This window comes from Triturus cristatus, chromosome 7 (assembly GCF_964204655.1).
Source record: "Triturus cristatus chromosome 7, aTriCri1.1, whole genome shotgun sequence".
Lineage (NCBI taxonomy): Eukaryota > Metazoa > Chordata > Amphibia > Caudata > Salamandridae > Triturus > Triturus cristatus.
This window is the reverse complement of record NC_140590.1, coordinates 1,245,722,803-1,245,742,804: the sequence shown is the minus strand read 5'-3', so window position 1 is coordinate 1,245,742,804 and position 20,002 is coordinate 1,245,722,803. Positions and strand designations below refer to the sequence as shown.

The 20,002-nt window shown below is 49.0% G+C and overlaps 1 protein-coding gene across 4 annotated transcripts in view; it reads left to right on the top strand.

Annotated features, from left to right (window-relative positions):
- Positions 1–20,002, top strand: part of KAT8 (lysine acetyltransferase 8) — a 236,767-nt gene that overhangs the window by 170,753 nt on the left and 46,012 nt on the right. For all 4 annotated transcript variants that reach the window (XM_085618705.1, XM_085618706.1, XM_085618703.1 and 1 more), the window contains 2 exons: positions 409–502; positions 7,600–7,750. In XM_085618705.1, coding sequence (XP_085474831.1) covers positions 409–502; positions 7,600–7,750 — 245 coding nt within the window. The remainder of the gene's footprint in view (positions 1–408; positions 503–7,599; positions 7,751–20,002) is intronic.

Below are 20,002 nucleotides of genomic sequence, written 5' to 3'. Positions count from 1 at the left end.
ATTGTGTGCTTGTTTCTATTTCATTCTTGCACCCTTTTCATACCTGGTTCCTCCCAGTGCCCTCCTTGTAATTTGGCGACCTTAGCATTTCAAAAGATGGAATCTTAAAATTGTAAGTGATTAAACAACCTTCTCTCTATCCCAACTGTTTGTAGAGGATTAAGCCACCTTGTGTACGGTAAGTCCAGTTCAGTTGGGCCAACTGGTGTCTGGTACTGTGCTCTGAATGCTAGGCCTTTGGTTTCTTCTAGCTTCAGCTTGTTTCATCGATTTTCCATTACTGAAAGTTTTCTTCTTTCCCATTTTAGACCAGGGATCCATTACTGAAATACTTGTTTCTATCCTGTTGCTGTCATTGTATTTTTCTTTCCGAAATAACCGTTTGCCATTTATTCTTATTTTAAACAGGAAAAAGAATCTCCAGATGGTAACAACGTAGCCTGCATCCTTACCCTGCCTCCATACCAGAGACGAGGCTATGGCAAGTTCCTGATAGCTTTCAGTGAGTAGCTCTAATGGACATGGGCTGATGGGAATGGGGCACGTCAAGGTGAAAATTTATCATGTTTAATTAATGAAACATGGGATATGGGAACTGAGATGGTGTGACAATGGCCATCGTTGACTTACAGTGAATGGCATATGCAGCTCCTGTCTATTTTTGGCAGACTTCATCAAGTACAACATTTCAGTCTCCCCTTCCCCCACTTAGAGAGGAAACCTTTAAACCCCCCCTCCCCAAAATAAATAAATTAAAAAGAAACTATTTATTTCTGGCTTCCATAATCACAAAGTGGAGGTGGTTCAAATTGTCAGTTTTACATGGTTTTGTAATGTATGTGTTGGACTGTGCAGATAGGCGTTCACAACCACCATATATGTGGGAATAGTTTAAAGTGCTTCTTCTGAACCACTTGAGTTTGATGTGACATATCTAATGACTTCAAAGAAAGATAAAGTTATACCATACACATTAAATGGCTGTCTCGGCTTTCCAATTTCACACCTCTGTGTGTTCCAGTAATTGTCTTATGATCTATTCCTGCAATAGCCATAAGAGATTCTTCAAGGAATACACTGATCTCCAATATTGCGTCTTCCATAGTTTCACATGCATGAATTATTCCCCTTTTCCAGACTGGGCACCCTCTGTAAAAATACTAGCACAGCATGCACCCTATACACTCAGTAAAACTTTCACAGAGAATTTGCCATATATACACATCATTGTAAGTCACCCAAACTACAATCTATCATCTGATCCACTGTCAGAATTCCCAACTACCATATCTTCTACTGTCGTGTAGTTCCTAGGAATCCCCAGGACCTACGTGTTTTGGATGACCTAAACTGAGGGCTTGGTGTCCAAACCGCTTCTGGACACGCCCACAGGATATGTCAGCCGTTAGTCCAGCCACCTCTACAGTGCCACTACCACCTCCTTGTTTCTTACAGTAGTGTAGGTAGTTTCTGGTAGCCACTTAACATGGCAACCCCGATTCCTCAGGGATCGTGTAAATCAGTACAGTACTTTTCGCTTCAGTCACTCGTGCTTGCTTATTCTCAGAAAACACACAGGATGGCGATTAGGACGTTTCAATAAATATTTATTGGACCAGCGTCAGTCTTGTGTAAAACATGTGTTCGAGGCGTGTGAGCTGTAGATCACATGCTCTGTATACTTCTTTCATCTAGTGTTGGGTCCGGATGTTTGCAAGTTGTTTTTCTTCAAAGAAGTCTTTCCAGTCACAAGGTAGGTGACTCCTCCTTTCAGTGATAATGCGCCTGGGCATCGACTCCATTGCTAGATTGTTTTTTTCCGCGATCTTGTTCGTACTTGAATCGACACCGTTTCTCGGGTTCCCCTCGGTGTGCAATACACTCACCCTATCTCCATTTACCGCGTATCCTATTTACTCAAAAACTTTCTATCGGATAGCTCGTAGAAGGCCGTCGGTCAGCCTCGCAGTAGATGGAACGGGCTCCATTTAAATTCTGCCCTTAGTGCCATGCGAAGTTCCCGTGCACCGACGCACACAAACTTGTGCTTGTCACCGGAGCACAAAGAACAGGACTGCGATGCATGTAAGGCTATACGATCGAAAAAGACGCTTCGCGATCGTCTGGATCGACATCGTGACATGCAGAGCCAACACACAGGTTCCAATCCGGACCTCTTCAGAGAAGATTCGGAACAGGAGACCGGAGAAGCCATATGTGCCGAAGAAGAACAGGATCCGATCTCCATCAGAGAATCTGATGGGGACAACGACATCCCGCAAGGGCAGCGTACCGTGAGTACTGATCCTCCCTTGCCCCAAAGTCCACGTAAGCCTAAGAAGAAGGCTCTGGTCCAACCTCTGCCTGAGGGCCACGGTCGGCACCGAGAACATGTTTCTAACGCCCGCCCTCTGGCTCGGCATCGAAACACACCCCAAAGCCTTTCGGCTCCGAACTCAGTCGCTCGCAATCGGGCACCGAGCCGAAACCTTCAGGATCAAAGTCATAGTCAGGCTCAGCTCAACCTCCTTCGATACCGAAAACGTCTTCAGATCCTAAACCCTCGGCATCCAAAACACCGGCGCCGAAACAGAAGGAGGCGACGATTCCAGCAAAGGATCTCCGTTTCGATGTTCCACCCTCAAAACCAGATCCGAAACAAGGAGAACTCTACATTCATCCAACAACTAGACATATTTCCACCAAAGTGACAGTAAAACGTAAAACAGACACGGAAGACGTTTACCACATCCCTTTAAAAAGGAAGAATGTGAGTACTAACCCTTCTCTTCCTCCTCCTCCTTCTCCTGAGTCTCAACCATTACTAATTTCACCTGCTGACAAGGATGATGGTGATGGGGCTGGGGACAATGATCTAACACCCACAGACCCCAGGAGAGATTGTGACACTAATTCTCCCACAGGAAATGACCCTGATCTGTACCCTACTAAGCCCTCTCCACCAGACGACAGTGTAGGATACATAGCATTATTAAACAGAGCTGCTAATTACCATGGGGTCCAGTTACATAAGGAATCCCTAGAAGAAGATTTCCTTTTCAAAACTCTTAGCAGTTCACAAAAATCCTCGCACACACTTCCAATGCTCAAGGGTATGCTTAGACATGTAGATGACATTTTGAATGATCCTGTGCGGGCACGTATCCTCACCCCCAGGGTAGACAAGAAATATAAATCTGCACCATCAGACCCATCTTACATCAAGGGGCAGTTACCATTAGACTCTCTAGTCGTGTCTAATGCTTGTAAAAGGGCCAATTCTCAAACGTCAGAGGATGCTCCACCCCCAGTCAAAGAGTCTAAATTAATAGACGCCTCGGGGAAAAGAATAGCCTAACAAGCTGCAAACCTTTGGCGCATTTCCAATACCCAAGCACTTTTAGCTAGGTACGATAGGGCGCATTGGGATGAAATGGAGCAGTTGCTCCAATTTCTGCCTGATGAGCACAAGTCCAAAGCTCAAAACCTAGTGCGGGAGGGAGTGCTCATCTCGAATAATTCCATCAGGTGCGCCTTAGATGCTTCTGGCACTGCGGCTAGAGCCATTAACACCAGCGTTTTCTTAAGAAGGCATGCCTGGCTATGCATTTCTGGGTTCAAACCGGAGGTTCAGGCTTCCATTCTGAGCACACCATTTGATAAACAACACCTCTTTGGCCCTGTAATAGACTCATCATTAGAAAAGATGAAGAAGGACACAGAGGTGGGGAAATCTATGGGAGCCCTTCAGTCACCCTCACCCCGTGGTTCCTTTCGGCGCTCCTTAAATCGCGGAGGGTCCAAAAAATACCTCTTCAGACACTGGCTCAACAACCTACAATGGCAACAATCAACCCTCTGCCTCTAAGGGTTTCTACAGAGGGGGCTACAGTGGCAACAATGGCAAGGGTAGAGGTAGAGGCTCTAACACACGCGCCTCCCCCTCCAATACCAAATAGTGACTTCACTACACTCCCCCGACCATTTAACACCTGTCGGGGGCGTCTTTCCCAATTCCTACCTGTCTGGCAGTCAATCTCTACAGACAAATGGGTACTGGAAATTATCTGTTCTGCTTATTGCCTGGAGTTTACCAACTATCCTCCAAACATTCCTCCACGTTCACACAAACTGTCACAAGACCACTTACACCTTCTCAACCAAGAGGTTCAGTCTCTCCTTTTGAAAGGAGCTATAGAGCACATACCACTACAATACCAAGGGTCCAGCGTATACTCCTTCTACTTTCTCATACCCATGAAGGACGGTACTCTCAGACCTATCTTGAGCATCAGAGATTTACATTTTTACATACAGTCAGATCATTTTCATATGGTAACACTTTAACAAGTGCTTCCACTCCTACAACAGGGCGACTTTCTGTCTACTCTAGACTTAAAGGATGCTTACTCCCATATTCCAATACATCCTGCTCATCGCAAATTTCTCAGATTTGTGGTAGCGGGCATCGTTACCAGTTCAAAGTACTCCGGTTCGGAGTCACCACATCTCCCAGAGTCTTTACAAAGTGTTTGGCAGTAGTCGCTGCTCACCTAAGAAGAAAGCACATCCGTGTCTTCCCCCTACTTGGATGACTAGCTCATCAAAGTCAGTTCGTATTCAAAGTGTCTCCGACACACTCACAGGACACTGCAGCTACTGCACCAACTGGGATTCACAGTCATTGTGTTGAAATCACATCTTAAACCGTTCAACACTCAAAATTATCTAGGAGCCACTTTAGATACTAAAAGGGCTCTAGCCTTCCCCAATGCAGCCAGAATTCGAACTATTCAGGCTCTAGTTCTCCAGTTTCATCCCACTCGCTCACTGCCAGCTCAAGTGTATATGCAACTGCTGGGGATGATGGCCTCTTGCATCATCATTGTTCCCCATGCCAGGCTTCACCTGCGTCCCCTACAGGAATGCTTAGCAAGTCAGTGAAACCAATCACAGGGTCTTTTAACCGATCTTGTGTTGGTATGCGGCTGTACTCATCGCTTTCTGCAGAGGTAGAACCCACAAAATTTGTCAAGAGGACTACCCTTCATAGACCCAGTTCCACAGACAATGCTAACAGTGGATGCGTCCCTCACTGGTTGGGGGGCTCATCTTCAACATCACACAATACAAGGCCTGTGGAGTCAACATCAAAAAAACTCTCCACATAAACCATCCAGCGCTGCTAACAGTTTTCCTAGCGCTCAAAGCATTTCAGACTCACCTGGTCGGCAAAGCTGTCCTAGTTCGTACTGACAACATGCCAGCTATGTATTATATACAAAAACAGGGGAGGACACACTCTCCAACTGTCGCGCTTGGCTCAAGACATTTGGAACTGGGCGATTCATCACAAAATCTATCTCCTAGCAGAATACCCCCCAGGAGGGAACAATCCAAATTGCCGATCTCCTCAGCAGACAGAGACAGCAAATCCACAAATGGTAACTTCACCCTCAAGTTCTCCGCCCATACTTTCGAAGTTGGGGAGTCCCTCAAATAGACCTTTTTGCCACAAACCAAAAAGCAAAATGCTCAAACTTCGCCTCCAGGTACCCACACCCGCTCTCCAAAGGCAATGCACTATGGATGAACTGGTCAGGGATATTTGCATACGCTTTGCCGCGTTTCCCACTCATTCCATTAGTGGTTTGGAAACTCAGGCAAACATCCCTCACACTATTCTTGGTAGCTCCCACATGGGCCCGTCAACCATGGTTCACAACCCTGTTGGAGCTGTCGCTAGTTTCACATCAAAAACTACACCTCACATCCAGTCTCCTCACTCAGAGCCAAGGAGAAATCAGACACCCAGATCCCAAACCACTCAACCTCGCGATTTGGCTCCTGAAATCATAGAGTTTGGTTATCTAAATCTACCACCAGACCGTATGAACATCATCAGAGAGGCCAGAAGGCTTACTACAAGAGCCTGTTATGCAGCTAAATGGAAACAGTTTGTTATCTATTGCAATGATAACAATATCAACCCTCTTGATGCTTTAATACAAAATATCATTTGTTATCTGCTACACTTACAGCAGTCGGGGTTAGCTTACACTTCTATCTGACTACATCTTCGCTGCAATAGCTGCGTATCTACAAAATAGGCAACATTTATCTCTTTTTAGAGTGCCAGTTATCAAAGCTTTTATGTAAGGACTTAAATGAGTTATCCCACCAAGACTTCCACCTGCCCCAGTGTGGAATCTTATCATAGTCCTCACAAGGTTAATGGGCCCACCTTTTGAACCCATGCATAAATGTGAACTACAGTTTCTCTCCTGGAAAACTGCTATCCGCATTGCAATCACTTCACTCAGTAGAGTGGGAGAACTACAGTCATTAACCATAGACAAACCTTTTTTCCAACTTCACAGAGACTTAAGTTGTTCTTCGTACAAACCACAAGGTTCTACCTAAGGTAGTGTCTGCCTTTCACATCAATCAGTTGGTTGAGTTACCTGTATTCTTCCCTCAACCAGAGTCTGTGGCAGAACGGGCTCTACACACCTTAGATGTTCGAAGGGCCCTTTTATAATACATTGAAAGAACAAAATCATTTCGTAAAACTAAACAACTTTTCATTGCTTTTGCTCCACTACACAAGGGCAATCCCATATCCAAGTTAGATATTGTTAGATGGATTGCTAAATGCATTCAAACTTGTTATGCAAAAGCAAAGAGAATGTTACCAATACCCCCTAGAGCACATTCCACTCGCAAAATAGGGGCTACTATGGCTTTCTTAGGAAACATCCCCATAGTTGACATTTGTAAAGCTGCAACATGGTCCCCACCGCACACATTCACCAAACATTATTGTGTAGATTTGTTAGCGAGACAACAAGTTAATGTGGGCCAGGCAGTACTTAGAACCCTTTTCCAGACAACTCCAACAGCTACAGGTTAGCCACCGCTTTGGGAGAATACTGCTTTATAATCTATGCAAAGCATGTGATCTGCAGCTCATATGCCTCGAACGGATAATGTTACTTACCCAGTAAGCATCTGTTCTTGGCATGTAGAGCTGTAGATTCACATGCGCCCAGCCGCCTCCCCGGGTACCTGTACCTGTTGCAGTTCTCTATCTCTTACTCTATATACATATGCATGGACATCTCTATTCTTTACATACTAACTCCATTCTCACCCTCTGCGGGGAAAAAATCTAACAATGAAGTCGATGCTCATGCGCACTATCACCGAAAGGAGGAGTCACCTACCTCGTGACTGGAAAGACTTCTTCGAAGAAAAACAACTTGCAAACATCCGGACTCTAAACTAGATGGCAGGAGTATGTAAAGCATGTGAATCTACAGCTCTACGTGCCAAGAACAGGTGCTTACTGGGTAAGTATCATTATCCTTTTCCTATTCTTGTATATCTTTTATAGCAAATAGAAATACATCGGTTTCATCAGGTTCTAATCACATCATTCCTCTGATCCCCAAACCTTAAGTTACTCTGGGAAGCCTTTCGTGAAAGCTGTAGAACATATCAAATACGTAATGCTGTATGCCACATGACCCACATTTAACTTTGCTTGTAAGAGGATCTACATTCTTTTTTATCCCTTGCATCATTGTATTGTTGCAGGTTATGAGCTCTCAAAGTTGGAATGCATGGTGGGCTCTCCAGAGAAACCCCTTTCTGATCTTGGGAAGCTAAGCTATCGCAGCTACTGGTCATGGGTGCTGCTGGAGATCCTGCGTGACTTTCGAGGAACACTATCCATCAAGGACCTCAGGTAGGACACAGTAATCATACTACTTTAAATAATGTAGAGGTTAAGCAGCCCCTCCTTTTGACTTGTTAATTCATTTAAAAGTGGGCAAACATTACCCTTATTCAACACCCATTAAAACTTAAGTGCCTGCATTACCATTCAGCTCTGCCTGCACTTATTCTCATCTCCTCCTTGGGTTCTCTTATCCCATGATTCCTCCCTGTCATAATTAGGCAGCTGCACTACTATATTGTTCAAACTGAGCAAGCATTTTCAGAAAGAAGGAATTATAGGCTACTATTGCTTGCATAATCTCATATAGTCATATGTATAGACACTGGAAAGTGTTGGCGCAAACTTATCACATAGTAGGTAGCTCCCTTTATTTTTAAACTGTTCTGTCTTGGTGATTTTATCTGACTTTTATTCTGTGGTTGCTGCTGGTACTTCTGGGGCTCTCCTTTCAACAGGATAGCAAACCATAAGAGAAGCAATTGGGCCCAATAGAAAGTCAAAAGCACAGCACAGCACTGAGGTCTGCCCCTTATACACCAACTGGCTTTACAAATCTCTCATAGACACCCTATTCTGATGGATACATCTGCCAGTGGATTCCTCACCTTGTGAATATCCCCTGCGCCAGCATTCCACAGAACTTTTTTCCCCAGCTCTCTTTATGCCGACGTGGACGTCATAATACATCGGCTCCGCTCGCGACTCCGTATGACGTCACCGGAGCCATAAGAGAGCCACGTCGGCGTGATGACGTCAGTTCCCTTTTTTCCGCGCCGTCGACGCGTAACGGTTTTCCAGCACTCTCCTGCTACTTTGTTGTCTTGCAGTGGGTTACTGTTTCTGGGTAAGCCATGTCTTCGATGAGAAAGTCAGGTTTTAAACCTTGTAGGGAATGTGGGGGCCACATGTCCATTACTGACCCCCACGAAGATTGTTTGTGGTGTCTTTCTTCAGATCATGATGTGGACGACTGCTCCTGCTGTAGAAAGATGAACCCCAAGGCCCTGAAGGAGAGGGAGGCAAAACTCTTCATGGCCAAGGCGAAGAAGGAAAGAAGAGGTAGGAAAAAGGAGAAGTCGAGGCCGGAGTCATCAACTTCACACTTCGAAGTCGAAGAAACATCATAAGAAGAGGAAGCATAGCTCTCTGCGCAGATCGTCGAGGAGTAAGGCTTCGAGGTCGCCGTCACCTCGGCGTCGAAGCAAGGAAGTTACTTCTCCATCTCCTTCCCCTTCTCGTATGTCTCCAGAGAAGACACCTTCGCCGAAGCAGACTCCGGCGCGGTCCCCGGCGCAATCACCGGCGCAGTCACTGGCGCCAGTGGAGTCTCCAGCTTCCGACGCCGATCCGGATCAGGAGGAAGAGCTTTCTCCAGTGCCAGCTGAGCCTGCGGCACCAATGGAGGACACTTCGGCTCCGGCTCCGGCTCCAGCTACTCCTCGACCGGATCCAGGGTCGAACTCATACCCGCAATTCCCCACTCTGGGTGCGGATCCAACGTATTTCTTCAATGCGATGTATGGGGTTTTTCAAAGGGCTGCCTTCCCATCCGGCCTACCATCTGGTCCCGTGGGTCCATTGGCATACACCTTGGGAGTGCCGCAGCATTATGCTCAAGCTCCTTTTATGCCCTTCTTGCCGATGGCTCCTTCATGGCAGTTCCCGGCGCCGTCTGGAAATCCATCCTGGCTTCGTCTGGATCGTTTGCCTTCGGAGCCTTCCTCAACGCTGTTGCCGACTCCAACTGCTCCACGCCTGGCGCCGCCGACTCTTCCTGCGCCGCCGACTCCACGTTCAGTTCCGCTGACTCTGTGTCCTCGGATCCGTTCTCAAAGACAGGCCCAGAGGATTTTGGAGGAGGAGCGATATAGGGAGGAAGTGGAGGAAGGTGAGGTTGGTGGATCATCTGATGAGTTTGAAGGCATTCAGGATGCTAGTGGTCTTGATACTACTCCGGAATGGGAGCATTCTTCTGCTAGGTCTTCACCACCACCAGAGTTGGCCCCTTATCATTCGGTCATCAAAAAGGCTGCAGAGTTGCTGGACTTACAGTTGCCCTCTGCGGAATATAGACCAAACCTTTTAACTGAAGTCCTACATTCACCATCGTCGATTGTAGAGCCCTTGTTGCCTTTTAATGAGGCTATTTTAGAGCCATTGATGGACGTTTGGCGCAAGCCTCTTTCTTCGCCTGCAGTATCCAGACAAGTGGCAAGGAGATACAGGGTGGCTCCGGGGGATCCAAGCTTCCTTTCTTCTCACCCTTCTCCAGAGAGCCTTGTGGTGCAAGCTTCATGCTCGAAGCAATCGTCAAGCGCCTTCCCTCAAACACCAACGGATAGGGATTCTAAGAAGACCGATCAAACAGCCAAAAAGGTCTTTTCGTCTGGCAGCATGGCTCTTAAATCGACCAATGCCACTTGCTTATTGCGACACTATGTTCATGCACTGATGGACTCGATGAAGCTATTAGCCCCTAAGCCTCATTTATGGCGGTTGTTACAGACACTCAAGCTGCCGCAAGGCAGGTTATTCAGTCGGGTCTAGACACGGCTGATTCTGTGGCTAGAATTATGAGGTCTTCGATAGCCACTAGGAGGCAAGCTTGGCTTCGTTCTTCCGGCTTCTCTACGGATGTTCAGGCCACGTTAGTTGACTTGCCTTTTGATGGAGAAAAACTGTTTGGGGAACAGGCCGATTCCGCCTTGCAAAGGTTTAAAGATAGCAGGGTTACTGCGAAGTCTTTGGGTTTACAGACTCCTGCTAAGGGATTTGGCTTCAGAAAATATAGAGGATTTGGAAGGTCTTCATTTCGTACCTCATGTCAACCTCAACAACAGCAACAGCAGAATCCCCTCTATAGGTCATATAGAGGAAGGCAAAGGGGCCGGAGAGGTTCTGGCCGCAACCCGTCTTCATCTTCTGCCTCCTCTGCTCCCAATGAAGCTTCAGGGAAGCAGCCCTAGATCCCCAATCCTGAATCATGTGAGACCTGTGGGGGGTCGGGTGTCCCACTTTCTGCGAGGTTGGAAATCCGTCACGACGGACCTTTGGGTTTTAAACATCGTGGAGAATGGGTACGCCCTTCCCTTTCGGGAATTTCCTCCCCCTTACCCTCCTTGCCAAGGTTTTTGCTCTGAAGACCATCTACTTCTTCTGCAGAAGGAGGTTCTTGCATTGCTACAAAAAGGTGCGATAGAGGTGGTTCCAGAGCAAGAAAGGGGTCAGGGATGCTACTCCTGGTATTTCCTGATTCCCAAAAAGGACGGCAGATTGCATCCAATCCTGGACCTCAGAGTTTTGAATTTTTACCTGAAGCAGGAGAAATTCAAGATGCTGACCCTTGCACAGGTTCTTCAAGCGTTGCAGCAAGGAGACTGGATGGTGTCGATCGACTTGCAGGATGCGTATTTTCACATCCCAATCCTGAAGTCGCACAGTAAGTATCTCCGTTTTACGGTTGGGTCGCAACACTACCAGTTTGTGGTCCTTCCGTTTGGTCTTACTACCGCACCTCGAGTCTTCACAAAGGTGATGGCAGTGGTGGCTGCTCATCTCAGGAGGTCGGGGATTCCGGTTTTCCCCTACCTAGACGGCTGGCTTCTGAAAGCAGAGTCCCCAGAGATGGTGCAATTTCATCTGCAGGTAACATCTCAGCTGTTATTCGACTTGGGTTTTTCGATCAAGGTGCCTAAATCTCACCTGGTGTCCTCTCAACGCAACCTGTTCATAGGGCCGGTACTGGACACTACTGTGTGTTGAGCATTTCCTCCTCTTCAAAGAATTCTCGACATTCAGGAGATGATCCCTTTATTCCACAATGGAGCGGTTGTTCCAGTTCTGAAGATCCTTCGCCTGCTCGGTCTGTTCGCCTCCTGCATTCTGTTGGTCAACCATGCACGCTGGCACATGAGGGCACTCCAGTGGTGCCTCCGCAGTCAGTGGTATCAGCACAACGGAGATCTCAGGGAGTTGATCAGGATCTCCAGAGAAGCTGCAGCGGATCTGTCTTGGTGGAGCGTGGAGGGCAATCTGTCTCAAGGAAAGCCCTTCCATCTACCTCCATCGGTGGCCACAGTGATAACGGATGCCTCCACCCTGGGGTGGGGTGCTCATCTGGGGGATCTGGAGATCAAGGGTCTTTGGTCTCCAGAGGAAAGATTGTCTCATATCAATCTTCTAGAATTACGGGCGATAGGTTTGGCGCTCAAGGCCTTCCTCCCTTCCCTTTGCGGTCAGTCGGTTCAAGTCCTGACGGACAACACTACCGCAATGTGGTATGTCAACAAGCAGGGAGGAGTAGGGTCGTATCGTCTCTGCAGGGAGACTTTACGGCTCTGGTCCTGGGCTCAGGATCATCGGATTTGCTTGATGTCAAATCATCAGGCCGGGGTGCCGAACGTACGTGCGGACAGTCTCAGTTGGCAGTTCTCCGTCGACCACGAGTGGAGGCTTCATCCGTAGGTGGTTCGTCACGTCTTTCGGACGTGGGGGTCACCTCGGATAGACCTATTTGCCACCCGCGAGAACGCACATTGCTCATCATTCTGCAGTCTTCAGTTTCCGATGCAGGGGGCTGGGGGTTGGAGCTCACAACTCCTTTATGCGTTTCCTCCCATACCCTTGATTCCTCTGGTTCTGAGGAAGATTCGCCAAGACTGGGCCCAAGTTATTTTGGTCGCTCCAAATTGGCCAAGAAGGGTGTGGTACACAGATCTTCTTCACCTCTCATCGCACCCTCCGCTCCGTCTCCCTCTCAGGGCAGACCTCCTCTCGCAGTCGGAGGGGCAGGTTCTTCACCCCCCACCTCCAGAGCCTGCACCTTCATGCCTGGAGATTGAACGGGGCAACCTGAGTCCCTTCTCTCTCTCGCCTGATGTGGTGGATGTTATTTTATCGGCCAGGCGACACTCCACCAAGTCCATTTACTCATATAGGTGGTCTAAGTTTGTTAAATGTTGTGGAGAGAGATCCATTGACCCTTTAAAAGCCCATCTTTCTAATGTGCTTCAGTTTGCTCTTTCCTTGGCTCAGCAGGGCTGTGCTGTGGCCATGGTCAAGGCATTATCGGCTTTTTTCTATGTCTTTCAGATCAGCTGTCTTTATTTAAATCTCCTATTGTACTAAGATTTATCAAAGGCCTTACAAACAGGTTTTCACCTACTCCTTTTGTAATGCCACAGTGGGACCTTAATCTTGTCTTAACTTTTTTGATGGGGTCCCCTTTTGAGCCCCTTCATAGCTGTCCTTTGAGGCTGTTGTCCTTTAAGACGGTCTTTCTTGTAGCCATAACCTCGGCAAGGAGGGTGAGTGAGCTTCAAGCTCTTAGTTCAAACCCCCCGTTTTTAACCTTACATGCTGAAAGGATGGTTCTTAGGACCAGGGCTGCTTTCCTACCTAAGGTAGTTACTCCCTTTCATCTGTGGCAGTCCGTCACTCTCCCTGTGTTTTATCCACCTCCTCATCCTTCCAAGGAGGAGGAAAGACTTCACCGACTAGACCCAAAAAGAGCTGTGTGCTTTTACTTGGATAGAACAAAGGACTTTCGTTTGGACGATCAGCTCTTCGTGGGCTATGTTGGACAATCTAAAGGCAAAGCTGTGCACAAGCGCACTCTGTCCAGATGGATCATCCTGGCCATCAAGATCTGCTACGCCCTGGCTGGTAAGGTTCCACCTAAGGGTATTAGAGGTCATTCTACTAGAGCTAAGTCTTCCACCTCTGCTTTGGCCAGTGGTGTTCCTGTTGCAGACATTTGTAAGGCCGCGACTTGGGCCTCCCTCCATACTTTCGCAAAGCATTATTGCTTAGACTCTGAGATGAGGAGGGAGGGCCACTTCGCGCGCTCTGTCTTGCAAGACTTTTTGATATAGGAAGGTGGACACCCTCCTCCGGGAGTGGGACTGCTGTGGGAATCTATTCACAAGGTGAGGAATCCTCTGGCAGATGTATCCATCAGAAGAACAAGTTACTTACCTTCGGTAACGCTTTTTCTGGTGGATACATTATCTGCCTGTGGATTCCTCACTGGCCCACCCGCCTCCCCGTTGTCCACCTTTGTATACCTTAAAGGATGTCTTGTTTGGCATGTGTTTTATATTTTGTCTTCTTTCTATCTGGCACACTTTTAGGAAATGCTTTTGTTCATAAGCTTTCCTTTTTGTATATGTACTATGTATATTTGTTCGAATGTTGTATACTGTGTATACTTTGAATCTGTTGTCGGTCCACCTGTTCGCCTCGGAAAAAATGGGTGGAACTGATGTCATCACGCCGACGTGGCTCTCTTATGGCTCCGGTGACGTCATACGGAGTCGCGAGCGGAGCCGATGCATTATGGCGTCCACGTCGGCGTAGAGAGCTGGGGAAAAATGTTTCGTGGAATACTGGCGCAGGGGATATTCACAAAGTGAGGAATCTACAGGCAGATACTGTATCCACCAGAAAAAGCGTTACCGAAGGTAAGTAACTTGTTCTTCTTAGCAGGCTGAATTTACACAGTCTATTGCTAGTTTTGCAGCGTGAATCTTTCTGGATTCACTATGCTGTGCATTATTCCGCGATCTTGTGGTTGGGTCTGGATTCGTAGTCTTTTCGTTGTTTTTTTTTTTTTTTTTGTAGCCCAGGTGGGCGTCGACGTACACCATTTGGTGCACCTCCCGTGACGTCGTCGTGCTTCCTGCGGAAGTCCCACCTTTGGGGCGCCATCTTCAGATTCTTTTTTCCGCCGTTGGGTCTGGATCGTCATCGGGAAGCTCCAGAATTACACTCGAAGGAAGAAGGAAGAAAAGCGAGTTTCGTCGATAGAAACACTAGAAGATATCAGGAAAGGAAAAGATTTCATCAGGAGCGCGAAGAAAGGAGGACCAGCGCCCTTTTCTTCGACGGCCTTGGAGAATGCACGCTCAGAGACCCTGAGCGCAATGGACAAGACGCCATTCAAGTTCTGCCCAAACTGCCACCACAAGTTCGCGCAGAGAGACCAGCATCCGGTCTGCAACCTCTGCCTACCGGTCGATCACCAGAGTATCGACTGCAACGCCTGCTCAGCCTTCGCGCCGAAGACACTCAGGGTGAGAGAGCGGCAGAGAAGGGCCAACGCCAGCATGGACGGCAAGGGGAAGCCCCCGACGCTCTACGCTCTGGGCCTCTCCTCAGACGACGAGGACAACGTCGCCGAGACAGCCGAAAACTTCACGGTCGTAGAGACCGACAAGAAAAAAGAAGACGAGGTAAGAGAATCGTCGAGCGCAAAACAAAAAGTACCTCGACAACACGAGGGTGACTCGAGAAAATCTGAGTCAAAGTCCACGAAGGGAGCCCCGGCGCCGAAAACTTCGACGTCCAAAGGGGGAACCACGGACAAGAGGCCGAGCGGATCCTTAGATAAGGACTCCCCGGTGCCGAAAGACGCCGAAAGGCAAGGGTCGTCGAAATCATCCCATGAAACGGGCCGATCGACGCAGAAAGAACGTTCGACGTCGACGCAAGGTTCATCGAAAAGACCCGCGGTCGACGCCGAAAGCATCTCCGAGATGGAGAAGAAGAAGAGGCGGCTCGAGGCCGAAATGGAGAACATCCTTCAAAGAAAGAAGGAGTTCGACGCCAGAATGAAGGAATTCAAGATTCCAACGGTTCCATCAGCGGACGTCGAGGAGGTCGAAGACGAGTTCGACGCCGAAGGGCTGACAAGGGAACTCGAAGAGGAAGAAGAGCCCTATTATGAGGGAGAAGCCGAGGAAGAAGACCAACGGTCGTTCTACGAATCGGCGGCATCTACCAGCAACGACGTCGAATGGCACGATCTCGACACCGAAAACCCGGAGGAGCCCGTGGACACGTACCCTTCGAGGCCTTCGCCACCCGACGACATCGGGGTCTACAATATGGTGGTCAGGAGCGCAGCAATGGCCTTCGGCGTCAAACTCGACGAGGAGAAACCGAAAGCCGATTTTCTCGTCGAGACACTGCTCCCCATCCAGACAAGGAGCCAGTTCCTCCCCATGCTACAAAGCGTGATGAATCAGGGGAGAGAAGCCTTCAAGGAACCTGCAACCTGCCGGTCGATCACGCCCAGGACAGAGAAGAAATATAAGCACTCCTCCCTGGACCCCCCTTACATCAAGGGTAGCGTGACCGCGGACTCCATCATAGCCTCCACGGCCAGGAGAAGGGCCAACGTACCAGCAACTTCGGGCCCACCCCCGGATAAGGAGAGCAGGAGGATTGACCTCACAGGAAGGAAGGTTGAGAGGAACGCCGCAATGCACTGGCGCATGGCGAATTCAAATGCACTCCTCAATAGACACCAGTACCAGCACTGGGATGAGATGGGGGAGTTAGTAAAGCACCTCCCAGAAGAATTCCGGCAGAGAGCCTCTCACCTGATAGATGAAGGCAAAAACATCGCCAACTCCTGTATAAAGACGGCGTTGGATGGGGCAGAGACTTCAGCAAGACTCATGGCCATAGGGGTCACAGAGAGGAGGCATGCATGGCTAAGAATCTCGGGATTCAAACCGGAAGTGCAGAACAACATCCTTGGCACCCCCTTCAATGGAGAGACACTGTTCGGAGCAACAGTGGACGACAAGCTCACCCAGCTGAAAAAAGAAAACGAGACGGCGAGGTCCATGGGGGCCCTACAGCTGAGGGGAATGAGGCGAGGAAATCCCTCGAGAAGACCCTACGGTAGGGGAGGAAGCCAGCAGGGGACGTCGCACCAGGCGTTCCAACAAGGTCAGCAGGGTGAAGGTCACGGACAAGGTCAACAGAAGCAAAACTGGCAATATCAACCTCGGGGCCAGTCCTTTCGCGGGAGAGGGAACGGACGTGGCCAAAGGAGGAGAGGGGGCGAACAGCCCTCGACAAAGTGACTCAGCACGCAAGAGGACGCCTACCCTCGTCAGGACCCCAAGGGTGAGGCGCAAAAAAGTGTCATCAGGGGGAAGAGAAAATTCAAGAGCCTACGAGCATACGACACCAGTAGGCGGAAGACTGAGGTTCTACCTTCAGGAGTGGCGGCGTATAACCACAGACAAGTGGATACGGAACGTTGTGCAGTACGGGTACTGCGTAGATTTGGAGAAAAGACCTCCAAACAGGAAACCAAGGGGAAGACTGAGATCGGCACAAGAACTGGCAATACTCAGAGAAGAAACGCGGAAACTCCTGCAAAAGGGAGCCATAGAGACAGTGCCGAACAGAGAACGCAACAAAGGGGTCTACTCAAACTACTTCGTGGTCCCGAAGGTAGACGGAGACCTCAGACCCATACTAGACCTCCGTTACCTAAACAAGTTCATCAGAACGCAAAGGTTCAAAATGACTTTACTCCAGGAGGTTCTGCCACAGATAAGAGAAGGGGACTTCATGGTCACCGTGGACCTCAAGGATGCCTACCTTCACATCCCAATAAACAGAAGGTACAAGGGCCTTCTGAGATTCAACATCGAACAAGAACACTACCAGTTCACGACCCTGGCCTTCGGATTAAAATCAGCACCAAGGGTCTTTACAAAATGCCTGTCGGCGGTAGCGGCGCACCTACGAAGGCAGGGAATACATGTCTACAACTACTTGGACGACTGGCTGGTCAAGGCAAACTCACGCGGAAAGTGCGAGAGGCACGCAAAACGCGTAACAGACACCCTCACAAAACTGGGATTCTCGATCCACTGGGGAAAATCTTCGATGGAACCAGAGCAGGTGAAGATTTTCCTGGGGGCAAAGATCAACTCCCGCAACAGTACAGTAGTGCCCAGCGAGAGGAGGACAGAGGCTCTACTGAAGGAGGCGAAGCTCTACCAGAAGGGGCGAGCTCTGACAGTGAGGGCTGTGAGCAAAATGATGGGGATGATGGCGTCCTGTATCCAGCTGGTGCCGAATGTACGCCTGCACATGAGACCATTCCAGGAATGGCTACAACAACAATGGTCACAAGCAAACGGAAGCTGTCCGTGGTTCCCCCTTTGGACGTCGAAGTTTTCGGCGCCGGGGCTCCCTTCGTGGACTTTGACTCAGATTTTCTCGAGTCACCCTCGTGTTGTCGAGGTACTTTTTGTTTTGCGCTCGACGATTCTCTTACCTCGTCTTCTTTTTTCTTGTCGGTCTCTACGACCGTGAAGTTTTCGGCTGTCTCGGCGACGTTGTCCTCGTCGTCTGAGGAGAGGCCCAGAGCGTAGAGCGTCGGGGGCTTCCCCTTGCCGTCCATGCTGGCATTGGCCCTTCTCTGCCGCTCTCTCACCCTGAGTGTCTTCGGCGCGAAGGCTGAGCAGGCGTTGCAGTCGATACTCTGGTGATCGACCGGTAGGCAGAGGTTGCAGACCGGATGCTGGTCTCTCTGCGCGAACTTGTGGTGGCAGTTTGGGCAGAACTTGAATGGCGTCTTGTCCATTGGGCTCAGGGTCTCTGAGCGTGCATTCTCCAAGGCCGTCGAAGAAAAGGGCGCTGGTCCTCCTTTCTTCGCGCTCCTGATGAAATCTTTTCCTTTCCTGATATCTTCTAGTGTTTCTATCGACGAAACTCGCTTTTCTTCCTTCTTCCTTCGAGTGTAATTCTGGAGCTTCCCGATGACGATCCAGACCCAACGGCGGAAAAAAGAATCTGAAGATGGCGCCCCAAAGGTGGGACTTCCGCAGGAAGCACGACGACGTCACGGGAGGTGCACCAAATGGTGTACGTCGACGCCCACCTGGGCTACAAAAAAAAAAAAAAAACAAAGAAAAGACTACGTTTATTAATTTAATAAAACCTGCATATCTGTGCCTGTAACCCTGAACAAAAAATAAACCTGTTTTAATGAAAATGTGTTAATATCTATCTATGGTTTAAAAGCATATAGAGTATCAATGCGAGGGGCCCCTTTTTAAAGACCTAATGCTGCATTAAATAGACAGGGAAAGGAGAACAAGGCCACAGATCATATCCCAAGAGGCACAATGTTTGTGTTGTTGAGTGCTATGCCATTGTAAGAAAGTGGCTCTGTATATGCTGTTCCCAAATAGGTGCAGTGTGCACAGAGTCCACAGTCCCCAGAGGTTTGGCAGAGGCTAAAGTTAGATATAACCTTACTCTCTAAAGTGGTAGCTTGGTCGAGCAGTAAGGCAGTATCAGAGGACAGTGTAAAGTATTTGTTGTACACACTCAGTCAGCAAATGGTCTCACGCACTCAAGAGCTGAACTCTAGGCCAATGGTTTGTATATAAAAATATATGGTTGTTTTATTTTAGATGCAAAAATAACAGTTGATGGACAGACTGCAGAACAATGTCATACATTCGCCCCAGTACATAGATCTGGGCCCAAATCCATCGTTTTTTTTTGCTCACCATGCCATTCCAGTTTGAACCCAGCCATATGCAAATCAGTCTTGACCCTGTGCCTCATGGGAACAGTCCAGCCCGAACTGCCAAGCCAGGTCCTCCCTGGACTGGAAACAAGCATCCTAGGACCGGTTTCAGGCTTTCACCCCTCTTCAGCCAGGATTGCTTGATTCCAGTGGCATGAAGATCACGGTACTCACGCCTGAGCATACCCGCCCCTAAATACTAAATTTAGGGGCGTTACAGGTAGGTAAAGGGCAGGGACCAATGGGTCACTTCCCTGGGGTGGGTACAGCCCCTATCCTGACACTCCTGTGGTAGGGGGGCAGTAGCCTAGTCCTGATTGGGCAGGGCTCCCCATCTTCAAGATGGCGAGAGCCCGGAGATGTGCTTCACCTCGCCTCCCCCACCTGAGGGGTGGGGTTGGCAGAGGCTGGCACACCCCCTTTCCTTCCTTGGGGTTTCCCGCCAGAGTGGGGGTCAGAACCGGTGGGGGCCAGTTGCTGAGTACAGCAAGTGGCCTGTAGAAGCTAACAAAGGCGGCATGCCTTTGAAGCTTTCCCTGCCCATCCTGGGGGAGGAGACCGCGGTATGCCAGGGCAGTGTTTGTTGTGGGCATGGCACACAGGGATGTGTGCCATGTCGACTCTTTGTTTTGTTCTGCACCAAGACATTCAGCCTGCAAAGGCAGTGTGTGTGTGTCAGGGTACAGGGCCTCTAAGGGTGGCACAATAAGTGCTGCAGCCCTTAGAGGCCTTCTCTGGTCACGGGGCCCTGGGTACCATTTACCAGGGTCTGACATGTGGCCAGAGATGCCAATTGGGTTTTGGCTGTTAGGCAGTTTTAGGGAAGGAACACAGGCCCTGGGCACCTGATTGGCAGGAGCCCAGGGCACACTAAGTCAAATAAGTCAAAGAGCATCAGTAGTCTGGCA